The 24,663-nt window shown below is 31.1% G+C and overlaps 1 protein-coding gene and 1 long non-coding RNA gene across 5 annotated transcripts; one reads left to right on the top strand and one right to left on the bottom strand.

The window, feature by feature from the left end:
* Positions 1-2,065: 2,065 nt before the first annotated feature.
* LOC127253888 (uncharacterized) lies at positions 2,066-11,547 on the bottom strand. 4 transcript variants are annotated; one of them, XR_007839357.1, is made up of 3 exons: positions 11,454-11,547; positions 6,131-6,227; positions 2,066-2,312 (listed from the first exon to the last, which is right to left on the bottom strand). It is a non-coding gene; the product is annotated as an uncharacterized LOC127253888 (long non-coding RNA). The 4 variants fall into 4 exon arrangements; XR_007839356.1 differs by lacking the exon at positions 11,454-11,547 and adding an exon at positions 10,409-10,502; XR_007839355.1 differs by lacking the exon at positions 11,454-11,547 and adding an exon at positions 9,365-9,458.
* Positions 11,548-18,704: 7,157 nt separating this feature from the next.
* On the top strand, positions 18,705-21,881 carry LOC127253886 (vacuolar protein sorting-associated protein 52 A-like). The gene is made up of 9 exons (XM_051278690.1): positions 18,705-18,864; positions 19,012-19,107; positions 19,352-19,453; positions 19,718-19,801; positions 20,032-20,148; positions 20,502-20,687; positions 20,891-20,957; positions 21,217-21,339; positions 21,450-21,881. The coding sequence occupies exons 1-6, from the start codon at positions 18,799-18,801 to the stop codon at positions 20,598-20,600; spliced, it is 564 nt and encodes a 187-aa protein (XP_051134647.1). The 5' UTR covers positions 18,705-18,798; the 3' UTR covers positions 20,601-20,687; positions 20,891-20,957; positions 21,217-21,339; positions 21,450-21,881.
* The last annotated feature ends 2,782 nt before the right edge of the window (positions 21,882-24,663 follow it).

The following is a 24,663-nucleotide window of genomic DNA, read 5'->3' as shown; positions in this document are numbered from 1 at the left end:
AAAAATAAATCTAACTCTATATGCAATATGCTAAAATAAATACAATACATAAATGTCAAAGGATAGGGACGAATTATTCCCTATTATGTATTCGGTCGTCCGATCATCCGGCCGTTCCCTCCCGTATGCATCTAAAAAGATTTAATAGATATTAGTATATATGTATAGGAAACAACATAATAATATTAAAATCACTTATCTTGGATTTGAAATCGAGATCGAAGGATCTTTGCGGATCCCCTCGTCTCCACATAAGCTTTACCTACAAATCGAGAACACTTAAAAATAAGTTAGTATAAAATATAGAAAAAAACTAATGCATGCATGTCCCGGGACGTAAAAATAAATCTAACTCTATATGCAAGATCCTAAAATAAATACAATGCATAAATGTAAAAGGATAGGGACGAATTACTCCCTCTTATGTATTCGGTCGTCCGATCATCCGGCCGCTCCCTCTCGTATGCATCTAAAAAGATTTAAAATAGATATTAGTATATATGTATAGGAAACAACAAAATAATATTAAAATCACTTACCTTGGATTTGAAATCGAGATCGAAGGATCTTTGCAGATCCCCCCGTCTCCACATAAGCTTTACCTACAAATTAAAAACACTTAAAAATAAGTTAGTATAAAATATAGAAACAAAATTAATGCATGCATGTCCCGGGACGTAAAAATAAATCTAACTCTATATGCTAGATGCTAATATAAATACAATGCATACATGTAAAAGGATAGGGACGAATTACTCTCTAATGTATTCGGTCGTCCAATCATCTGGCCGCTCCCTCTCGTATGCATCTAAAAAGATTTAGAATAAATATTAGTATACATGTATAGGAAACAACAAAATAATATTAAAATCACTTACCTTGGATTTGAATTCGAGATCGAAAGATCTTTGTGGATCCCCTCATCTCCACATAAGCTTTACCTACAAATTAAAAACACTTAAAAATAAGTTAGTATAAAATATAGAAACAAAATTAATGCATGCATATCCCGGGACATAAAAATAAATCTAACTTTATATGCAAGATGCTAAAATAAATACAATGCATAAATGGAAAAAGATAGGGACGAATTACTCCCTCTTACGTATTCGGTCGTCCGATCATACGGCCGCTCCCTCTCGTATGCATCTAAAAAGATTTACAATAAATATTAGTATACATATATAGTAAACAACTAAATCATATTAAAATCACTTACCTTAGATTTGAAATTGAGATCGAAAGATCTTTGCAGATCCCCTCGTCTCCACATAATCTTTACCTACAAATTAAAAAAACTTAAAAAGAAGTTAGCATAAAATATAAAAACGAAATTAATGCATTCATGTCCCGGGACGTAAAAATCAATCTAACTCTATATGCAAGATGCTAAAATAAATACAATGCATAAATGTAAAAGAAAAAGAAAGAAGTACTCCCTATTATGTTCGGTAGTCCGATCATGCGGACGCTCCCTCTCGTATACATCTAAAAAGATTTAAAATAGATATTAGTATGTATATGCATAGGAAGGAAAAAACAAAATACTATTAAAATCACTTACCTTTGTTTGAAGTCGAGATCGACGGATCTTTGCGCTTCCTCTAATCTCCCTATAAGCTTTACCTACAAACTAAAAAACACTAAAAAATGTGTTAGTATAAAATATAGAAACAAAATCAATGCATACATGTCCCGGGACGGACGTAAAAATAAATCTAAAATATGATAAAATAAATGCATTGCATAACTATAAAAGGAAAATAAAGAAGTACTCCCTATTATGTTCGGTAGTCCGATCATGCGGCCGCTCCCTCTCGTATGCATCTAAAAAGATTTAAATAAATATTAGTATGCATATCCATAGGAAGGGAAAGACAAAATAATATTAAAATCACTTACCTTGGTTTGAAATCGAGATCGACGGATCTTTGCGCTTCCTCTAATCTCCCGGTAAGCTTTACCTACAAACTAAAAAACACTAAAAAAATGTGTTAGTATAAAATATAGAAAAGAAATTAATGCATGCATGTCCCGGGACTGACGTAAAAATAAATCTAACCTATATGCAATGTGATAAAATAAATGCAATTCATAAATGTAAAAGAAAAAGATAGAAGTACTCCCTATTATGTTCGGTAGTCCGATCATGCGGCCGCTCCCTCTCGTATTCATCTAAAAAGATTTAAATAAATATTAGTATGTATATGCATAGGAAGGGAAAGACAAAATAATATTAAAATCACTTACCTTGGTTTGAAATCGAGATCGACGGATCTTTGCGCTTCCTCTAATCTCCCGATAAGCTTTACCTACAAACTAAAAAACACTAAAAAAATGTGTTAGTATAAAATATAGAAAAGAAATTAATGCATGCATGTCCCGGGACTGACGTAAAAATAAATCTAACCTATATGCAATGTGATAAAATAAATGCAATTCATAAATGTAAAAGAAAAAGATAGAAGTACTCCCTATTATGTTCGGTAGTCCGATCATGCGGCCGCTCCCTCTCGTATTCATCTAAAAAGATTTAAAATAAATATTAGTATGTATATGCATAGGAAGGGAAAGACAAAATAATATTAAAATCACTTACCTTGGTTTGAAATCGAGATCGACGGATCTTTGCGCTTCCTCTAATCTCCCGGTAAGCTTTACCTACAAACTAAAAAACACTAAAAAATGTGTTAGTATAAAATATAGAAAAGAAATTAATGCATGCATGTCCCGGGACTGACGTAAAAATAAATCTAACCTATATGCAATGTGATAAAATAAATGCAATTCATAAATGTAAAAGAAAATGATAGAAGTACTCCCTATTATGTTCGGTAGTCCGATCATGCGGCCGCTCCCTCTCGTATGCATCTAAAAAGATTTAAATAAATATTAGTATGTATATGCATAGGAAGGGAAAGACAAAATAATATTAAAATCACTTACCTTGGTTTGAAATCGAGATCGACGGATCTTTGCGCTTCCTCCAATCTCCCGATAAGCTTTACCTACAAACTAAAAAACACTAAAAAATGTGTTAGTATAAAATATAGAAAAGAAATTAATGCATGCATGTCCCGGGACTGACGTAAAAATAAATCTAACCCTATATGCAATGTGATAAAATAAATGCAATTCATAAATGTAAAAGAAAAAGAAAGAAGTACTCCCTATTATGTTCGGTAGTCCGATCATGCGGCCGCTCCCTCTCGTATGCATCTAAAAAGATTTAAATAAATATTAGTATGTATATGCATAGGAAGGGAAAGACAAAATAATATTAAAATCACTTACCTTGGTTTGAAATCGAGATCGACGGATCTTTGCGCTTCCTCCAATCTCCCGATAAGCTTTACCTACAAACTAAAAAACACTAAAAAATGTGTTAGTATAAAATATAGAAAAGAAATTAATGCATGCATGTCCCGGGACTGACGTAAAAATAAATCTAACCCTATATGCAATGTGATAAAATAAATGCAATTCATAAATGTAAAAGAAAAAGATAGAAGTACTCCCTATTATGTTCGGTAGTCCGATCATGCGGCCGCTCCCTCTCGTATGCATCTAAAAAGATTTAAATTAATATTAGTATGTATATGCATAGGAAGGGAAAGACAAAATAATATTAAAATCACTTACCTTGGTTTGAAATCGAGATCGACGGATCTTTGCGCTTCCTCCAATCTCCCGATAAGCTTTACCTACAAACTAAAAAACACTAAAAAATGTGTTAGTATAAAATATAGAAAAGAAATTAATGCATGCATGTCCCGGGACTGACGTAAAAATAAATCTAACCCTATATGCAATGTGATAAAATAAATGCAATTCATAAATGTAAAAGAAAAAGATAGAAGTACTCCCTATTTGTTCAGTAGTTCGATCATGCGGCCGCTCCCTCTCGTATGCATCTAAAAAGATTTAAAATAAATATTAGTATGTATATGCATAGGAAGGGAAAGACAAAATAATATTAAAATCACTTACCTCGGTTTGAAATCGAGATCGACGGATCTTTGCGCTTCCTCTAATATCCCGATAAGCTTTACCTACAAACTAAAAAACACTAAAAAATGTGTTAGTATAAAATATAGAAAAGAAATTAATGCATGCATGTCCCGGGACTGACGTAAAAATAAATCTAACCCTATATGCAATGTGATAAAATAAATGCAATTCATAAATGTAAAAGAAAAAGAAAGAAGTACTCCCTATTATGTTCGGTAGTCCGATCATGCGGCCGCTCCCTCTCGTATGCATCTAAAAAGATTTAAATAAATATTAGTATGTATATGCATAGGAAGGGAAAGACAAAATAATATTAAAATCACTTACCCTTGTTTGAAATCGAGATCGACGGATCTTTGCGCTTCCTCCAATCTCCCGATAAGCTTTACCTACAAACTAAAAAACACTAAAAAATGTGTTAGTATAAAATATAGAAAAGAAATTAATGCATGCATGTCCCGGGACTGACGTAAAAATAAATCTAACCCTATATGCAATGTGATAAAATAAATGCAATTCATAAATGTAAAAAGAAAGAAGTACTCCCTATTATGTTCGGTAGTCCGATCATGCGGCCGCTCCCTCTCGTATGCATCTAAAAAGATTTAAAATAAATATTAGTATGTATATGCATAGGAAGGGAAAGACAAAATAATATTAAGATACTTACCTTGGTTTGAAATCGTGATCGACGGATCTTTGCGCTTCCTCTAATCTTCCGATAAGCTTTACCTACAAACTAAAAAACACTAAAAAATGTGTTAGTATAAAATATAGAAAAGAAATTAATGCATGCATGTCCCGGGACTGACGTAAAAATAAATCTAACCCTATATGCAATATGATAAAATAAATGCAATTCATAAATGTAAAAAGAAAGAAGTACTCCCTATTATGTTCGGTAGTCCGATCATGCGGCCGCTCCCTCTCGTATGCATCTAAAAAGATTTAAAATAAATATTAGTATGTATATGCATAGGAAGGGAAAGACATAATAATATTAAAATCATTTACCTTGGTTTGAAATCGAGATCGACGGATCTTTGCGCTTCCTCCAATCTCCCGATAAGCTTTACCTACAAACTAAAAAACACTAAAAAATGTGTTAGTATAAAATATAGAAAAGAAATTAATGCATGCATGTCCCGGGACTGACGTAAAAATAAATCTAACCCTATATGCAATGTGATAAAATAAATGCAATTCATAAATGTAAAAGAAAAAGAAAGAAGTACTCCCTATTATGTTCGGTAGTCCGATCATGCGGCCGCTCCCTCTCGTATGCATCTAAAAAGATTTAAATTAATATTAGTATGTATATGCATAGGAAGGGAAAGACAAAATAATATTAAAATCACTTACCCATGTTTGAAATCGAGATCGACGGATCTTTGCGCTTCCTCCAATCTCCCGATAAGCTTTACCTACAAACTAAAAAACACTAAAAAATGTGTTAGTATAAAATATAGAAAAGAAATTAATGCATGCATGTCCCGGGACTGACGTAAAAATATATCTAACCTATATGCAATGTGATAAAATAAATGCAATTCATAAATGTAAAAGAAAAAGATAGAAGTACTCCCTATTATGTTCGGTAGTCCGATCATGCGGCCGCTCCCTCTCGTATGCATCTAAAAAGATTTAAATTAATATTAGTATGTATATGCATAGGAAGGGAAAGACAAAATAATATTAAAATCACTTACCCATGTTTGAAATCGAGATCGACGGATCTTTGCGCTTCCTCCAATCTCCCGATAAGCTTTACCTACAAACTAAAAAACACTAAAAAATGTGTTAGTATAAAATATAGAAAAGAAATTAATGCATGCATGTCCCAGGACTGACGTAAAAATAAATCTAACCCTATATGCAATGTGATAAAATAAATGCAATTCATAAATGTAAAAGAAAAAGAAAGAAGTACTCCCTATTATGTTCGGTAGTCCGATCATGCGGCCGCTCCCTCTCGTATGCATCTAAAAAGATTTAAATTAATATTAGTATGTATATGCATAGGAAGGGAAAGACAAAATAATATTAAAATCACTTACCCATGTTTGAAATCGAGATCGACGGATCTTTGCGCTTCCTCCAATCTCCCGATAAGCTTTACCTACAAACTAAAAAACACTAAAAAATGTGTTAGTATAAAATATAGAAAAGAAATTAATGCATGCATGTCCCGGGACTGACGTAAAAATAAATCTAACCTATATGCAATGTGATAAAATAAATGCAATTCATAAATGTAAAAGAAAAAGATAGAAGTACTCCCTATTATGTTCTGTAGTCCGATCATGCGGCCGCTCCCTCTCGTATTCAATCTAAAAAGATTTAAATAAATATTAGTATGTATATGCATAGGAAGGGAAAGACAAAATAATGTTAAAATCACTTACCTTGGTTTGAAATCGGGATCGACGGATCTTTGCGCTTCCTCCAATCTCCCGATAAGCTTTACCTACAAACTAAAAAAACACTAAAAAATGTGTTAGTATAAAATATAGAAAAGAAATTAATGCATGCATGTCCCGGGACTGACGTAAAAATATATCTAACCTATATGCAATGTGATAAAATAAATGCAATTCATAAATGTAAAAGAAAAAGATAGAAGTACTCCCTATTATGTTCGGTAGTCCGATCATGCGGCCGCTCCCTCTCGTATTCATCTAAAAAGATTAAAATTAATATTAGTATGTATATGCATAGGAAGGGAAAGACAAAATAATATTAAAATCACTTACCTTGGTTTGAAATCGAGATCGACGGATCTTTGCGCTTCCTCTAATCTCCCGGTAAGCTTTACCTACAAACTAAAAAACACTAAAAAAATGTGTTAGTATAAAATATAGAAAAGAAATTAATGCATGCATGTCCCGGGACTGACGTAAAAATAAATCTAACCTATATGCAATGTGATAAAATAAATGCAATTCATAAATGTAAAAGAAAAAGATAGAAGTACTCCCTATTATGTTCTGTAGTCCGATCATGCGGCCGCTCCCTCTCGTATTCAATCTAAAAAGATTTAAAATAAATCTTAGTATGTATATGCATAGGAAGGGAAAGACAAAATAATATTAAAATCACTTACCTCGGTTCGAAATCGAGATCGACGGATCTTTGCGCTTCCTCTAATCTCCCGATAAGCTTTACCTACAAACTAAAAAACACTAAAAAATGTGTTAGTATAAAATATAGAAAAGAAATTAATGCATGCATGTCCCGGGACTGACGTAAAAATAAATCTAACCCTATATGCAATGTGATAAAATAAATGCAATTCATAAATGTAAAAGAAAAAGAAAGAAGTACTCCCTATTATGTTATGTAGTCCGATCATGCGGCCGCTCCCTCTCGTATGCATCTAAAAAGATTTAAATAAATATTAGTATGTATATGCATAGGAAGGGAAAGACAAAATAATGTTAAAATCACTTACCTTGGTTTGAAATCGGGATCGACGGATCTTTGCGCTTCCTCCAATCTCCCGATAAGCTTTACCTACAAACTAAAAAAACACTAAAAAATGTGTTAGTATAAAATATAGAAAAGAAATTAATGCATGCATGTCCCGGGACTGACGTAAAAATAAATCTAACCCTATATGCAATGTGATAAAATAAATGCAATTCATAAATGTAAAAGAAAAAGAAAGAAGTACTCCCTATTATGTTCGGTAGTCCGATCATGCGGCCGCTCCCTCTCGTATGCATCTAAAAAGATTTAAATTAATATTAGTATGTATATGCATAGGAAGGGAAAGACAAAATAATATTAAAATCACTTACCCATGTTTGAAATCGAGATCGACGGATCTTTGCGCTTCCTCCAATCTCCCGATAAGCTTTACCTACAAACTAAAAAACACTAAAAAATGTGTTAGTATAAAATATAGAAAAGAAATTAATGCATGCATGTCCCGGGACTGACGTAAAAATAAATCTAACCTATATGCAATGTGATAAAATAAATGCAATTCATAAATGTAAAAGAAAAAGATAGAAGTACTCCCTATTATGTTCTGTAGTCCGATCATGCGGCCGCTCCCTCTCGTATTCAATCTAAAAAGATTTAAATAAATATTAGTATGTATATGCATAGGAAGGGAAAGACAAAATAATGTTAAAATCACTTACCTTGGTTTGAAATCGGGATCGACGGATCTTTGCGCTTCCTCCAATCTCCCGATAAGCTTTACCTACAAACTAAAAAAACACTAAAAAATGTGTTAGTATAAAATATAGAAAAGAAATTAATGCATGCATGTCCCGGGACTGACGTAAAAATATATCTAACCTATATGCAATGTGATAAAATAAATGCAATTCATAAATGTAAAAGAAAAAGATAGAAGTACTCCCTATTATGTTCGGTAGTCCGATCATGCGGCCGCTCCCTCTCGTATTCATCTAAAAAGATTTAAAATTAATATTAGTATGTATATGCATAGGAAGGGAAAGACAAAATAATATTAAAATCACTTACCTTGGTTTGAAATCGAGATCGACGGATCTTTGCGCTTCCTCTAATCTCCCGGTAAGCTTTACCTACAAACTAAAAAACACTAAAAAAATGTGTTAGTATAAAATATAGAAAAGAAATTAATGCATGCATGTCCCGGGACTGACGTAAAAATAAATCTAACCTATATGCAATGTGATAAAATAAATGCAATTCATAAATGTAAAAGAAAAAGATAGAAGTACTCCCTATTATGTTCTGTAGTCCGATCATGCGGCCGCTCCCTCTCGTATTCAATCTAAAAAGATTTAAAATAAATCTTAGTATGTATATGCATAGGAAGGAAAGACAAAATAATATTAAAATCACTTACCTCGGTTCGAAATCGAGATCGACGGATCTTTGCGCTTCCTCTAATCTCCCGATAAGCTTTACCTACAAACTAAAAAACACTAAAAAATGTGTTAGTATAAAATATAGAAAAGAAATTAATGCATGCATGTCCCGGGACTGACGTAAAAATAAATCTAACCCTATATGCAATGTGATAAAATAAATGCAATTCATAAATGTAAAAGAAAAAGAAAGAAGTACTCCCTATTATGTTATGTAGTCCGATCATGCGGCCGCTCCCTCTCGTATGCATCTAAAAAGATTTAAATAAATATTAGTATGTATATGCATAGGAAGGGAAAGACAAAATAATATTAAAATCACTTACCTTGGTTTGAAATCGGGATCGACGGATCTTTGCGCTTCCTCTAATCTCCAGATAAGCTTTACCTACAAACTAAGAAACACTAAAAAATGTGTTAGTATAAAATATAGAAAATAAATTAATGCATGCATGTCCCGGGACTGACGTAAAAATAAATCTAACCCTATATGCAATGTGATAAAATAAATGCAATTCATAAATGTAAAAGAAAAAGAAAGAAGTACTCCCTATTATGTTCGGTAGTCCGATCATGCGGCCGCTCCCTCTCGTATGCATCTAAAAAGATTTAAATTAATATTAGTATGTATATGCATAGGAAGGGAAAGACAAAATAATATTAAAATCACTTACCCATGTTTGAAATCGAGATCGACGGATCATTGCGCTTCCTCCAATCTCCCGATAAGCTTTACCTACAAACTAAAAAACACTAAAAAATGTGTTAGTATAAAATATAGAAAAGAAATTAATGCATGCATGTCCCGGGACTGACGTAAAAATAAATCTAACCTATATGCAATGTGATAAAATAAATGCAATTCATAAATGTAAAAGAAAAAGATAGAAGTACTCCCTATTATGTTCTGTAGTCCGATCATGCGGCCGCTCCCTCTCGTATTCAATCTAAAAAGATTTAAAATAAATCTTAGTATGTATATGCATAGGAAGGAAAAGACAAAATAATATTAAAATCACTTACCTCGGTTCGAAATCGAGATCGACGGATCTTTGCGCTTCCTCTAATCTCCCGATAAGCTTTACCTACAAACTAAAAAACACTAAAAAATGTGTTAGTATAAAATATAGAAAAGAAATTAATGCATGCATGTCCCGGGACTGACGTAAAAATAAATCTAACCCTATATGCAATGTGATAAAATAAATGCAATTCATAAATGTAAAAGAAAAAGAAAGAAGTACTCCCTATTATGTTATGTAGTCCGATCATGCGGCCGCTCCCTCTCGTATGCATCTAAAAAGATTTAAATAAATATTAGTATGTATATGCATAGGAAGGGAAAGACAAAATAATATTAAAATCACTTACCTTGGTTTGAAATCGGGATCGACGGATATTTGCGCTTCCTCTAATCTCCAGATAAGCTTTACCTACAAACTAAGAAACACTAAAAATGTGTTAGTATAAAATATAGAAAAGAAATTAATGCATGCATGTCCCGGGACTGACGTAAAAATAAATCTAACCCTATATGCAATGTGATAAAATAAATGCAATTCATAAATGTAAAAGAAAAAGAAAGAAGTACTCCCTATTATGTTCGGTAGTCCGATCATGCGGCCGCTCCCTCTCGTATGCATCTAAAAAGATTTAAATTAATATTAGTATGTATATGCATAGGAAGGGAAAGACAAAATAATATTAAAATCACTTACCCATGTTTGAAATCGAGATCGACGGATCTTTGCGCTTCCTCCAATCTCCCGATAAGCTTTACCTACAAACTAAAAAACACTAAAAAATGTGTTAGTATAAAATATAGAAAAGAAATTAATGCATGCATGTCCCGGGACTGATGTAAAAATAAATCTAACCCTATATGCAATGTGATAAAATAAATGCAATTCATAAATGTAAAAGAAAAAGAAAGAAGTACTCCCTATTATGTTCTGTAGTCCGATCATGCGGCCGCTCCCTCTCGTATGCATCTAAAAAGATTTAAATTAATATTAGTATGTATATGCATAGGAAGGGAAAGACAAAATAATATTAAAATCACTTACCCATGTTTGAAATCGAGATCGACGGATCTTTGCGCTTCCTCCAATCTCTCGATAAGCTTTACCTACAAACTAAAAAACACTAAAAAATGTGTTAGTATAAAATATAGAAAAGAAATTAATGCATGCATGTCCCGGGACTGACGTAAAAATAAATCTAACCCTATATGCAATGTGATAAAATAAATGCAATTCATAAATGTAAAAGAAAAAGATAGAAGTACTCCCTATTTTGTTCAGTAGTTCGATCATGCGGCCGCTCCCTCTCGTATGCATCTAAAAAGATTTAAAATAAATATTAGTATGTATATGCATAGGAAGGGAAAGACAAAATAATATTAAAATCACTTACCTCGGTTTGAAATCGAGATCGACGGATCTTTGCGCTTCCTCTAATATCCCGATAAGCTTTACCTACAAACTAAAAAACACTAAAAAATGTGTTAGTATAAAATATAGAAAAGAAATTAATGCATGCATGTCCCGGGACTGACGTAAAAGTAAATCTAACCCTATATGCAATGTGATAAAATAAATGCAATTCATAAATGTAAAAGAAAAAGAAAGAAGTACTCCCTATTATGTTCGGTAGTCCGATCATGCGGCCGCTCCCTCTCGTATGCATCTAAAAAGATTTAAATTAATATTAGTATGTATATGCATAGGAAGGGAAAGACAAAATAATATTAAAATCACTTACCCATGTTTGAAATCGAGATCGACGGATCTTTGCGCTTCCTCCAATCTCCCGATAAGCTTTACCTACAAACTAAAAAACACTAAAAAATGTGTTAGTATAAAATATAGAAAAGAAATTAATGCATGCATGTCCCGGGACTGACGTAAAAATAAATCTAACCCTATATGCAATATGATAAAATAAATGCAATTCATAAATGTAAAAAGAAAGAAGTACTCCCTATTATGTTCGGTAGTCCGATCATGCGGCCGCTCCCTCTCGTATGCATCTAAAAAGATTTAAAATAAATATTAGTATGTATATGCATAGGAAGGGAAAGACATAATAATATTAAAATAATTTACCTTGGTTTGAAATCGAGATCGACGGATCTTTGCGCTTCCTCCAATCTCCCGATAAGCTTTACCTACAAACTAAAAAACACTAAAAAATGTGTTAGTGTAAAATATAGAAAAGAAATTAATGCATGCATGTCCCGGGACTGACGTAAAAATAAATCTAACCCTATATGCAATGTGATAAAATAAATGCAATTCATAAATGTAAAAGAAAAAGAAAGAAGTACTCCCTATTATGTTCGGTAGTCCGATCATGCGGCCGCTCCCTCTCGTATGCATCTAAAAAGATTTAAATAAATATTAGTATGTATATCCATAGGAAGGGAAAGACAAAATAATATTAACATCACTTACCTTGGTTTGAAATCGAGATCGACGGATCTTTGCGCTTCCTCCAATCTCCCGATAAGCTTTACCTACAAACTAAAAAACACTAAAAAATGTGTTAGTATAAAATATAGAAAAGAAATTAATGCATGCATGTCCCGGGACTGACGTAAAAATAAATCTAACCCTATATGCAATGTGATAAAATAAATGCAATTCATAAATGTAAAAGAAAAAGAAAGAAGTACTCCCTATTATGTTCTGTAGTCCGATCATGCGGCCGCTCCCTCTCGTATGCATCTAAAAAGATTTAAATAAATATTAGTATGTATATGCATAGGAAGGGAAAGACAAAATAATATTAAAATCACTTACCTTGGTTTGAAATCGAGATCGACGGATCTTTGCGCTTCATCCAATCTCCCGATAAGCTTTACCTACAAACTAAAAAACACTAAAAAATGTGTTAGTATAAAATATAGAAAAGAAATTAATGCATGCATGTCCCGGGACTGACGTAAAAATAAATCTAACCCTATATGCAATGTGATAAGATAAATGCAATTCATAAATGTAAAAGAAAAAGAAAGAAGTACTCCCTATTATGTTCGGTAGTCCGATCATGCGGCCGCTCCCTCTCGTATGCATCTAAAAAGATTTAAAATAAATATTAGTATGTTCGGTAGTCTCTTGTATCTCCTAAAAAATAAGCACACAACATCATCGATCAAGAATAACTAACGAATCACATGCTTAAGTGAAGCACCAAATACTAGTCAAATCCAAAACACACATTATTAGGTACAAGGAAAAGTTCCAAGATTGGATTCTAAAATTTTCCAAGAAAAGTGTCGTACTATAATTTCTTGAATGATTAACACAAGACAAAAAAAAATCCTCAAAACATCAGCAACACTCAGATGCTTGAGCATCACTCAAGACTTGAAAATAAACATATAGAAATAACCATACCATACCTGGCATCCCTTCTTGCCCCTGATCCCTCCCCGGACAGCATAAGCCTCTTCGAAACCATGTTTCACCAACAGCTCAGCTACTTTCAAAGAATTACCATCACCTGCCCCTGCCCCTTCCCTGCTCGTACCCCATTGCAAGTGTCAGCTGCATCCCCGAAATTCTCCAGAACCCTCTTTACAAAACCTTCTTCATCCCCTTCTCGGAATTCCCCCTGCCCCTGCCCCTGTCGCTGGCCCTGCCCCTGCCCTGCTCTTACCCCTCTTCACAAAACCTTCTTCATCCCCTTCTCGGAATTCCCCCTGCCCCTGCCCCTGTCGCTGGCCCTGCTCGTACCCCTCTTCACAAAACCTTCTTCATCACCTTCTCGGAATTCCCCCTGCCGCTGGCCCTGCCCCTACCCTGCTCGTACCCCATTGCTTCTGCATTTGCATTTGCATTGCAACCCCAAAAACTTATAATAATGTATACAAAATCAAAATTAAGAATATTTATAATGTATGCCTTAACGGCTACTTACCTAATATAAAACTTACCATATATAATTTTACATGTGTATATTAAAATTAAAATCAAAATTAAAATCATTATACTTAACGGCTACTTACCTAATATAAAACTTACCATATATAATTTCACATGTGTATATTAAAATTAAAATAATTTTTTTTAATATTATGTATTTATTAAAATTAAAATCAAAATCATAATCATTATGTTAACGGCTACTTACCTAATATAAATTTACCATATATAATTTCACATGTGTATATTAAAATTAAAATAATTTCTTTTTTTAATATTATGTGTATATTAAAATTAAAATCAAAATCAAAATCATTATGCTTAACGGCTACTTACCTAATATAAAACTTACCATATATAATTTCACATGTGTATATTAAAATTAAAATGATTTCTTTTTTTAATATTATGTGTATATTAAAATTAAAATCAAAATCAAAATAAAAATTATTATGTTAACGGCTACTTACCTAATATAAAACTTACCATATATAATTTCACATGTGTATATTAAAATTAAAATGATTTCTTTTTTTAATATTATGTGTATATTAAAATTAAAATCAAAATCAAAATAAAAATTATTATGTTAACGGCTACTTACCTAATATAAAACTTACCATATATAATTTCACATGTGTATATTAAAAGTAAAATAATTTCTTTTTTAATATTATGTGTATATTAAAATTAAAATAATTTCTTTTTTTATATTATGTGTATATTAAAATTAAAATAATTTCTTTTTTAATATTATGTGTACATTAAAATTAAAATCAAAATCAAAATCATTATGCTTAACCGCTACTTACCTAATATAAAACTTACCATATATAATTTCACATGTGTATATTAAAATTAATATTTTTTTTAATATTATGTGTATATTAAAATTAAAATCAAAATCAAAATTTAATAAATTAAAAAATATATTTTTTTTAAATACATTACCCTCCTATCTAATCTAATAAAGATTAAAATAATTTATGCTTTTAATATTATATGTATATATTTTTATATTTAAATTATATTTTATTGCTTCTATAAAAATATAATATTTTATTTGAATATAATACTACAATTACATATATTTATTTATAATCATTAATTTTATTATATTAGTAATGATATTTTAAATAGATTAATAATTTAAAATTTATTTTACTGGTGTATTAATTTTGTATTTTAGCTTGAAGTAGTGTAAAAAAATATATCCCTTCCATCCCAACTAATTTGTCCATTTTAACTGGGGCATGAAGTTTTAGTTATGATGTAATTTGTAAGTAATTAAGAAATATATCAGTAAAAATAATTATGGTATAATAAAAATAATTATAGATTAAAATAATTTAATAGTTAATTAAAATAAAAAATTATAAATTATTAATTTTAAAATATGATTAAAGTGAATACTTATATTTCAAAAAATAAAAAAGAAAATTTATATAGGACAGATAGATATAGAAAAAATGGATAAATTAAGTGGGACGGATGGAATAATATTTTATGTTAAACTATTATATTTTTTAGTGTATAAATTATATATTATATATTTTGTACAAAATTATATATATTATATTTTTTAATATAAATTGAAAACCGTATTAAAAATTAAGTGGCAATGAATTGGAGATCAACCTGGGTCACCTGCATGCCAACAGATCTAACTAGTTTTTTTTTTTTTTTTTTTTTTTTTTTAATTTTTTATGTTATAGATATCAAAACTAAAAGTACAAGATAAAAATAAAAATAAAAATTCAAAAGAAGACATTCAGGGCTGTGGGGCTGTGGTGTTGAGTGTATATGTAATGTATTAATATTTTGTATTGAATTATTAATTTTTTTATATAAATAAATAGAATTATATTGTATTAATATATATATATATTATATTTTTGTAATAGTAATAAAAAATATATTTCAAAAAATTGTTGGTAAAATATACTCATAATTATTAATTTTAATAAACAATGTATACTTTCTTATATGTTCAAAAAAATATCTATTTTGTCATTTTCAATTGTTCATATATAAAATATTAATATTATTTTTTTATAACTGTGAATTTTATTACAAATATATGGATCCACCAGGGATTATGATGTAAATAAATAGAAAAATAGTGAATACAAATTTAAAGAATGATTATATTTTTTTTACTAAATATGATATAATTATACTTTTGATAGACAAATTAGAATGGTAATAAAGATCAAATGAGAATATTCTTATCATACTCATATTTTAAAATTTTGTATTTCCTCTATCATATGAATTTTTACTCTATTTTTTTGTTATTATTAAAAAATAATATAAGTAAAAAAATACCATTTTTATATGACCATTTTTTTAAATTAAAAAATATATATATAACAAACCCTAAAAAATCCCCAGGTGTCGCTGACCCGGCGGACACGTCACCTCCGGCGAGCCACGCGGGCATCTCCGGCGCCGGATGACTAAAACAGCGAAAATTTTTCATTTATGGGACTAGTTTGCGACATGCTCCACTTACGAGATTAAAATGATAAGGGGGTCCAGTTACGGGACTAAAAAAACAGTTTAGCCTTAACATAATTACCTCCAACTCGTTTGTTGTATTTGAGTGTGATTTGTCGACAAGAGTAGACGCAAAAATAGCAATAATTTGTTCTTCATTTTCTTAGGATCAATTCACACTATGTATATGTGACATATATGTATATATATATATATATAGAGAGAGAGAGAGAGAGGAAGAATGTTTTTTCGAATAAATACACGTAGAAAAAACAAGTGTGTTTATCTTTTTTCGAGCACAATAGCCCATATAATGTACGTGTCAATATCTTTTGTTTCTCCAACTATCGAGAAAGAATGTTTTTATTAATCAATATGCCAATTATATATATATATAATATGTCGACAACTCACAATATATGCATATCTTCGATGACTTTAATATTTGTCGTAACTTTAAATGACATTTAAGTTTTTACAATTTGAAAATGACAAATCCCATATTGTATCGGAGGAGATCCGGTGCTGAATGAAAAACCTTCAACACCGGTGCTAAACCTCATTAAAATTAATTTACATGATTATAATAATAATAAAATTTAATTATATAAAATAAAATAATTAAGTTTCATGCGTTCAGCATTCATACTGAACAATTTGATTCAGCAGATCCCACTTCATATTGTATACATTCTATTTTATATAACTCACTAATGTGACTTGCCCAATAAAAATTAGTTCAAGAAAATTTGAATGTACTGTTAGATGATTATGACCCACGACTTATATAGATTATCTAAACACATTGATGTCACTAAATTTGGATCTAATTCGATTTATAATAAGAATTTAAATATGATTTATAATATTCCCTCCGTTTCATAAATAAATATTTATTTGTTTTTTATACGTAATTTTAGAAATATTAGTATTATATTGAGATATAGTAGGAATAAAGTAGAAATGACTAAAATAACCTTATTAGTATGTGTGATATAAAGGTAATGATATTTGTGTAATATATTGTAAGTTGTAAGGGTATTTGTAATGTTAGGTATATAGTACAAGTACTTAAAAAAAAAAAAAAATGAATACTTTGTTATGGGACGGACTAAAATGAAAAAATGGATATTTTGTTATGGAACAGTTCATTTAATTGATGTATTCAAAATCAGAAGTAATTAAATATACGTGAAAGTCATTAAGTATTCATATTTTCCATTTTGTCTACTATTGAGATTCTTTATTAGTCTTTTTGTTAATCGGTAATTCTTTCGATCAAAATTACAATTTGTTTTAAATCAAATTGTCCGGTAAAAATAAATACTACAAAACTAAAATAACCAAATAACCAAAACAATAAAATTAAGAACAAATTTGCTAAATAATACAAATACATTTTAATTTGTTATTGTTGTTATTTGAAACAACTCAAAATTTTTATTACTCTTGTATATTTTCTTTCTTCACCATGTTAAGTATGATTCATAAAAACATTCAAATTATATATTTATATTAAATTAAATAATTAATATGCAAAGATGTGTGCAATAAATTATGGAAGATCTTGTATATGTATGTGTGTGCTTCTTTAACAAGCTGTGTTAAAAAATTTGAGGCACTTAGAATAAAAAAATAAGATAAAATAAAAATGAATTGAGGCACTTGGAAGCTTTTGATAGGTTGATAATTTTTAATTTAAAGGCATAACTAAATCAAACGCTGATTTCACGAAATTGCGTCAAATCTCAATATTTATAAAAGTACGTCAAACTCTCTCATAGTTTCATAAATTCTGCGTCTAACCTCTTCAACGGTCCTTATCAAACAACATTTGACTTATCAAAATATTTATTAAGGGTTTGTTTCTTTTGATTGGTTTAAGGAAAAATTTGGTTTGAATTTGATATTAAAATAATGTTTGATGAAATGTTTGTGAGAGAGAAACGCATAGTCCTAATAGTAAAAATTAGAAAGTTTATATTAAATAAACAAACTCAATGTTTATATAATACACAAATTTTTAAAACTACTACTAACAAATATAATAAAATATAAAAATAAAAATAATAAGAAAACAAAAATATTACTCTGTCATATCTTTTTAATTTTACATAATTCACAATAAATATAAAATCATACAATTAAATAAACACACTAAAACATACAAATAAATAATTTAAAAATTAATGTAAAAATCATTTATTTAAAAAATAATTATAAAATAAATTCTTATTTAAATTTTATTTTATACATTCTACAAAATATAATAATAATATATATATTAATATATAGTAGTATATATATATTATTGGGCCTAGGGAATGGGCCCTGGGCAAGGGCCCTTATGGCCTGGCCCAGGGCCGGGCCTGAGTGCAGCGCCGATAGATATCGACGATTCGTTTCAGATCCCACCCCACCATCGTGTTTAACCCCGTGCTTCGTCTGTTTCGGCATCGATCGCACGTAATCGGAGGCGATCTGGAGAAAGCATGGTTGGTGACGATGTCTCATTGGAAGGATTGGAGCAAGAGCTCGAAGATTGCAAAGCTGACGAGGTTGGTTTGTAAGCTGTAATCTACTGCATTTTGCTATTTCATCATTTCAGGGGGTCTTTACCTGGAATGAAAGAACAAAAATGGATTCATGAGGGTTTAATTACTGAATCATGATTCATTATATGCACTTTCCTCTCTGCCTTGAAGTTAGTTGCCAACATACTGTCCAAAGGAACGAAATCGCGAGACTATACGAAGGATGTGGAGAACAATTTACGGCAATCTGAACTCGAATCCATTGAGGTTCTGATCCGGCACTCAGTCTCACTATCTTCCTTGAATTTCTGTTCCGTTGTAGATTTTCTTTATGGCTATGTCATAGGTCCAGAGGAGAAATGTTTTGGAAAGTTCAATTTTGTTGCCTGTCAATTGTCCCTTAGAGTGATGGTTTCTGGAACATTTAGGATCTGCTTGGACAGGAATGTGTTTCTAGTGTTTGACCTTGGCCTACCTTTCATGATATTTGCTATCTGTTATTTGATGCCAGGATTACATTAAAGAAAGTGACAATTTAGTTTCTCTTCATGATCAAATTCATGATTGTGACATCATCCTATCGCAAATGGAAAAGGTTCTCAGTGGATTTCAGGTATGGGATGCCATATTCCATTATTGTTTAGCTGTTCATAAGAAGACTTAGCTGGGTGTCATGAAATATTTCACAAACTATCAACCAGAGCTAAAGAATATAAACTATGAATCAAATGTTATAATGCCCCAGTGGAGATGCGCAATCTGTGTGTGTTAAGCTGTTAAGTCACAGTTTTCTTGGCTTTAGTAAATTACTTATTGTGAGTTGCTATACTATTCTCTATGAATTTCACAACTATTTTCTTTTGTATTGGTTTGGTAGGCTGAAATTGGTTCAATAAGCTCAGATATTAAGATTCTTCAAGAGAAATCTATGGACATGGGGCTTAAGCTCAAGAATCGAAAGGTAAAATCCTTATCTCCTCTGTATTATGAAAGATAATGTAATTATCAGACAAATAAATATACTAGTGGTTCAGCTATCTGCTCTTTCACAGCTTGATGTGCATTGATTGTAAGTGGCTATATTTGGAAATCTAAGGACGAGGAAGTGAGATTTCACATGGACATATAGAAAAGCTATTAATGTCCTCCCTTACGAGGAAGTGGTTAACTTTGTGGCAATTTATTTTGCAGACCTTCTTTGATGCTGAGATCAAGAAAATGAAAGTAAAAAACTGCTACTTTCCCCTGTTTGTATCCTCAAATGTCCTACAGAAGGAGAAAGACCATATAGAGGGGTTTGCGCCCGAGGTAAATACTTTGATTTTGGCTCTTGTTCGTGAACTAGGACTTTTCTTATTCTGATGTATACTTTGAAGCTTGTTGAAAAAGAGTAGCATTGATGTGAAGTTTATATTTATCAAAACAATTTTAGTGAGATTTTTCATTCTCTTCTTTGACTCATGTTTATTATTTTTGTGCTTGTTTTTGCAACCACTTGACTGGCACTTCAGTTGATGATGTTGCAATCAATTAATACTAACTTTTATCATGACTTCTGGTGCTATTCAGCAGGCAACTGAAAGACATTTTATAGTCTTGTATGATCTTGTGGGCTTGACAGGCATGTCATCAATGTCTAACTGTTAGTTCTTTCTCTCAAGGTTGCATGGGTAACAAATCTGGAGAATCTGACCTGGAGAATCCTATTGCAATCCGTCCAACTAGTGAAACTGTTTTGTATCCATATTTTTCCAAATTAATTAGGGGGCACCGAGACTTGCCTCTGAGGCTTAATCAGTGGTGTAATGTTGTGAGATGGGAGTTCAGCAACCCCACCCATTTATCAGGTACTTAATAGTCTAAAGTCATCTTGAAAAGTTCTTTGCTCTTAATTTCTGGACTCTATATAATGCTTCTCCAGGTTGTATATAAAATATTCATGAAATTATTCTTAATGGTTCATCTTTTCGAAATGGGTATTTGGTGGAAAGAAAGAAAGTCTACTGAGAGCCTTGTTCTACTTTGTAGTTGATGTCTAGTGATTATGCAGGAGTCGTGAATTTCTTTGGCAAGAAGGACATACTGCTTTTGCAACCAAGGAAGAGGCAGACATTGAGGTATATTCTTGCTAGCCTATTTATACCCGTTGTATACATGATCATGCCTTTCTTTCTTTCTTTCTTTCCTTTTCTTTGGGTTGTGTATGTATGTTTGAAAGCATTGCCATAGTACTCAGAATCTGCAATTCAGGATTAAGTTATGAAACTTTCTACTGTTTTTATATATGACTGCACTGTTACATCTAGAAATATTTCACTAACAAAGGTGTTGTAGTTCATTGTCGTACTAACAATCTTTTTGTCCAATTCTTTTCAGGTCCGTGACATTTTGGAACTCTATAGACGCATATATGAAGAGTTCTTGGCTGTTCCAGTTATTAAGGGGAAAAAAAGTGAGCATGAGAAGTTTGCTGGGGGACTCTATACAACAACCGTTGAGGTTACAATACTATTAGATTATACAATATTTCTCTTCTGGGATAGTCTGTGCAAACTATCCCTGAAGGGATCCTTTCTTTGTAATTTATTTATAAAATTGCTATATGGCAGGCTTGTTCCAAACACCGGGCGTGGTCTGCAAGGTGCAACTTCACATTGTTTGGGTCAGAATTTTGCTAAAATGTTTGAGATAAATTTTGAGAATAAGAAAGGAGAAAGAGCTATGGTCTGACAAAATTCATGGGCGTATATGGTGATTACTCTCTTTATTATTATTACTCTTTCTAGGCGCTCAGATATCCATGCAAAGTAATGTCGTGTGGTTGAAATCAAATACTTTCTGTTTCACCGTTCTCTGATTCAGATTTACTTTGTGTTCCAAAATATGAATTTTACCAGTCCATTTACTCTCCCCAAAACATGGATCCTATGTTTCTGTTAGAAATACTGACCTAGTTTTCTGTGGATATTTATTTAATTATGTATCTGCTTTCAATTTTAAGTTAAAATTTATGTGATGGAATAGATATTGATATTTGGGTTCATGTTGTGATGAATGTCGTGGCCTGCTTGCTCTTTTTTGGTCGCATTATTGATAATATTACTTTAAACAATAATACCAATGTTGTGCTTCCTCAAAATTTTCAACTGTAATTATCTCAACACATCAACTATTTTTTTGTGTTATATTATATATTCCTGTTCTCCATTACCTTTGTTTTATTTGGATTTTCATTACCCGTTTGTGATAATATCTTATGTATGTCCTAGTTCGAGTACTATTAAATAATGAATTTGTGGAGTGTTATGTAGAATGAATGAAGAAATTTATAAATGACACATATTTAATGTATGAAGTAATACCCTACCCTAATTTAAATATGTTTTTTCTTATCTACAGCCAAACCCGTTTTTTTACAGAGCGGTTGGCAACTTTTGAAATGTGGCTTGATTATGGATCTGAACATAAAAGCTACCAGAACAGTTGCCAATTGTACTTCAGGTAGCAACATTCTAGTCAAATTTTATTTAAAACGTTTAAAATAGTTGTCATTATGTGCTTAATAATTTTCTCACGGGCATTTGTTTCTTCCCCTGAATTACGTTGGCACGTTAAAGATGGTATGAACATATTGTTTACGAGCTGGTACGAAGTAGTTTTAGTTTAGAGAATTTGATAAACTGTATTTCGTAATAATAATGCTTTGAACAATTTCATAATGACAGTTATACGAAATACCAGTGTAACATGATTTGTTTTATTTTTTTTAAAATCTCTTACTTCCAGGAGGTATATCTAAAAGCATTGAGAAAGGGTTTTAGCGTAAATGTGGATTTAAAGGAAAAGGCTTCAGTATATCGATGGATTCAAATTTTAAGGTATCTCGCTTCCATTATTTGAGAAAGTTGACATCATATTTGACATCAAATTTCATTCTGCTATTACTCCCTCCGTAACGCAAAAAATTAGTGCATTTTTTGCGAAGGAGGGAGTAATTTTTTTTGGGCTGGCTCGGGCCGTTTTAAAACTCAAGCCCGATAGGCCTAACCTGATTTTGGGTTCGGCTTGAAAATTGAAACCCAGGCATGGCCCGGTTTCAATTTATACCGGGCGCCAGCCCACTCTCTTGCGTGTGCATCTAAAAATATTTAAAATAGATATTAGAATATATGCATAGGAAACAATAAAATAATATTAAAATCACTTGCTTTGAGTTTGAAGTCGAGATCGAAGGATCTTTTCGCATTCTCTTGTCCACATATGCTTTACCTACAAATTAAATACACTATGAAATATAGAGATAAAAATAATACATTTAAGCCCCGATACGTAAACATGATTCTATTACTACATAAAAGATGCTAAAATAAATGCAATGCATAAATGAAAAAGAAAAAAAGACAGAGTACTACCTGTTATAGCTTCGGTCTTGCGGCCACTCTCTAGCATATGGATCTAAAAATATTTAAAATAGATATTAGAATATATGCATAGAAAACAAGAAAACAATATCAAAATCACTTACTTTGGGTTTGAAGTCGAAATCGAATAATCTTTCCGGATCCTCTAGTCTCCACATATACTTTACCTACAAATTAAATACACTAAACAAAACATTAGTATGAAATTTAGAAAGAAAATTATTGCATGCAAGTCCCGAGACGTAAATATGGTTCTATTACTAATATAAGATGCTAAAATAAATACAATACATAAATGTAAAAGAAAAATGTCGAAATACTCCCTATTGTAGCTTCGGTCGTCCGGCCATTCTCTCGCATGTGCATCTAAAAATATTTAAAATATATATTAGAATATGTGCATAGGAAACAACAAAGTAATATTAAAATAACTTTCCTTGGGTTGGAAGTCGAGATCGTAGGATCTTTTTGGATCCTCTAGTCTGCACATATGCTTTACCTACAGATTCAATACATTAAACAAAAATTTAGTATGAACTTCAGATAGAAAATTAATGCAGGTAAGTTCCGTGACGTAAATATGATTATATTACTATATGCAAGATGCTAAAATAAATGAATGCATAAATGTAAAAGAAAAAAGTCAAAAATATTTCATAATAAAGATGGTATGAACAAATTGTTTGTGAGTTGGTACTAAGTAGTCTTAGTTTAGAGATTTTGATAAGCTGTATTTTGTAATAATAATGCTTTGAGAAATTTCATAATAACAGTTATAGGAAAGACCAGTGTAAGCATGATTTTTAATTTTTTTACTTAATCTCTTACTTTTAGGAGTTATATGTGGAAGCTTGGGAAATGGTTTCTCTAGTGCAGCAACATTGCAATTCGATACAAAGGTATTATTGGAAAAGGCTTCAACATATCAACGGATTTAAAGGAAAAAGCTTCAGCATAAGGTATGTTGCTTCCATTATTTGAGAAAGTTTACATCATATTTAGCAAAAAAAAATGTGGCAATTTCAGGCTGATGTTACTCATTCCGACACGCAAAAAATTAGTGCATTTTTTGCGAGAAAGAAAGAGTAATATTTTTTTGGTTTGTCTCGGGTTGTTTTAAAATTGAAGCCCGATAGGCCCGGCCTGATTCTGGATTGGGCTTGAAAACCCAAACCAACGCATGGCCCGGTTTCTAAGTATACCGGGCCAGACCAGCCCACAATTTTAATATTAAGTTTTAATTAAATTTTTTGTTTTTTTAATTAGAAGATAAGTTATATTAGTCTAAGTTGATATAATTAGGAAAAAATATGTTTATTGATAATTAAGAATTAAAAAAAAAATTAATTCATGTAAGTCCCGGGACGTAAAAATAAATCTAACTCTATATGCAATATGCTAA

The sequence above is a fragment of the Andrographis paniculata genome, unplaced genomic scaffold, assembly GCF_009805555.1.
Source record: "Andrographis paniculata isolate CXL003 unplaced genomic scaffold, ASM980555v1 Contig51END, whole genome shotgun sequence".
NCBI classification, from domain to species: domain Eukaryota; kingdom Viridiplantae; phylum Streptophyta; class Magnoliopsida; order Lamiales; family Acanthaceae; genus Andrographis; species Andrographis paniculata.
The sequence above is the reverse complement of the archived record's forward strand: the minus strand, read 5'-3'. Positions and strand labels throughout refer to the sequence as shown.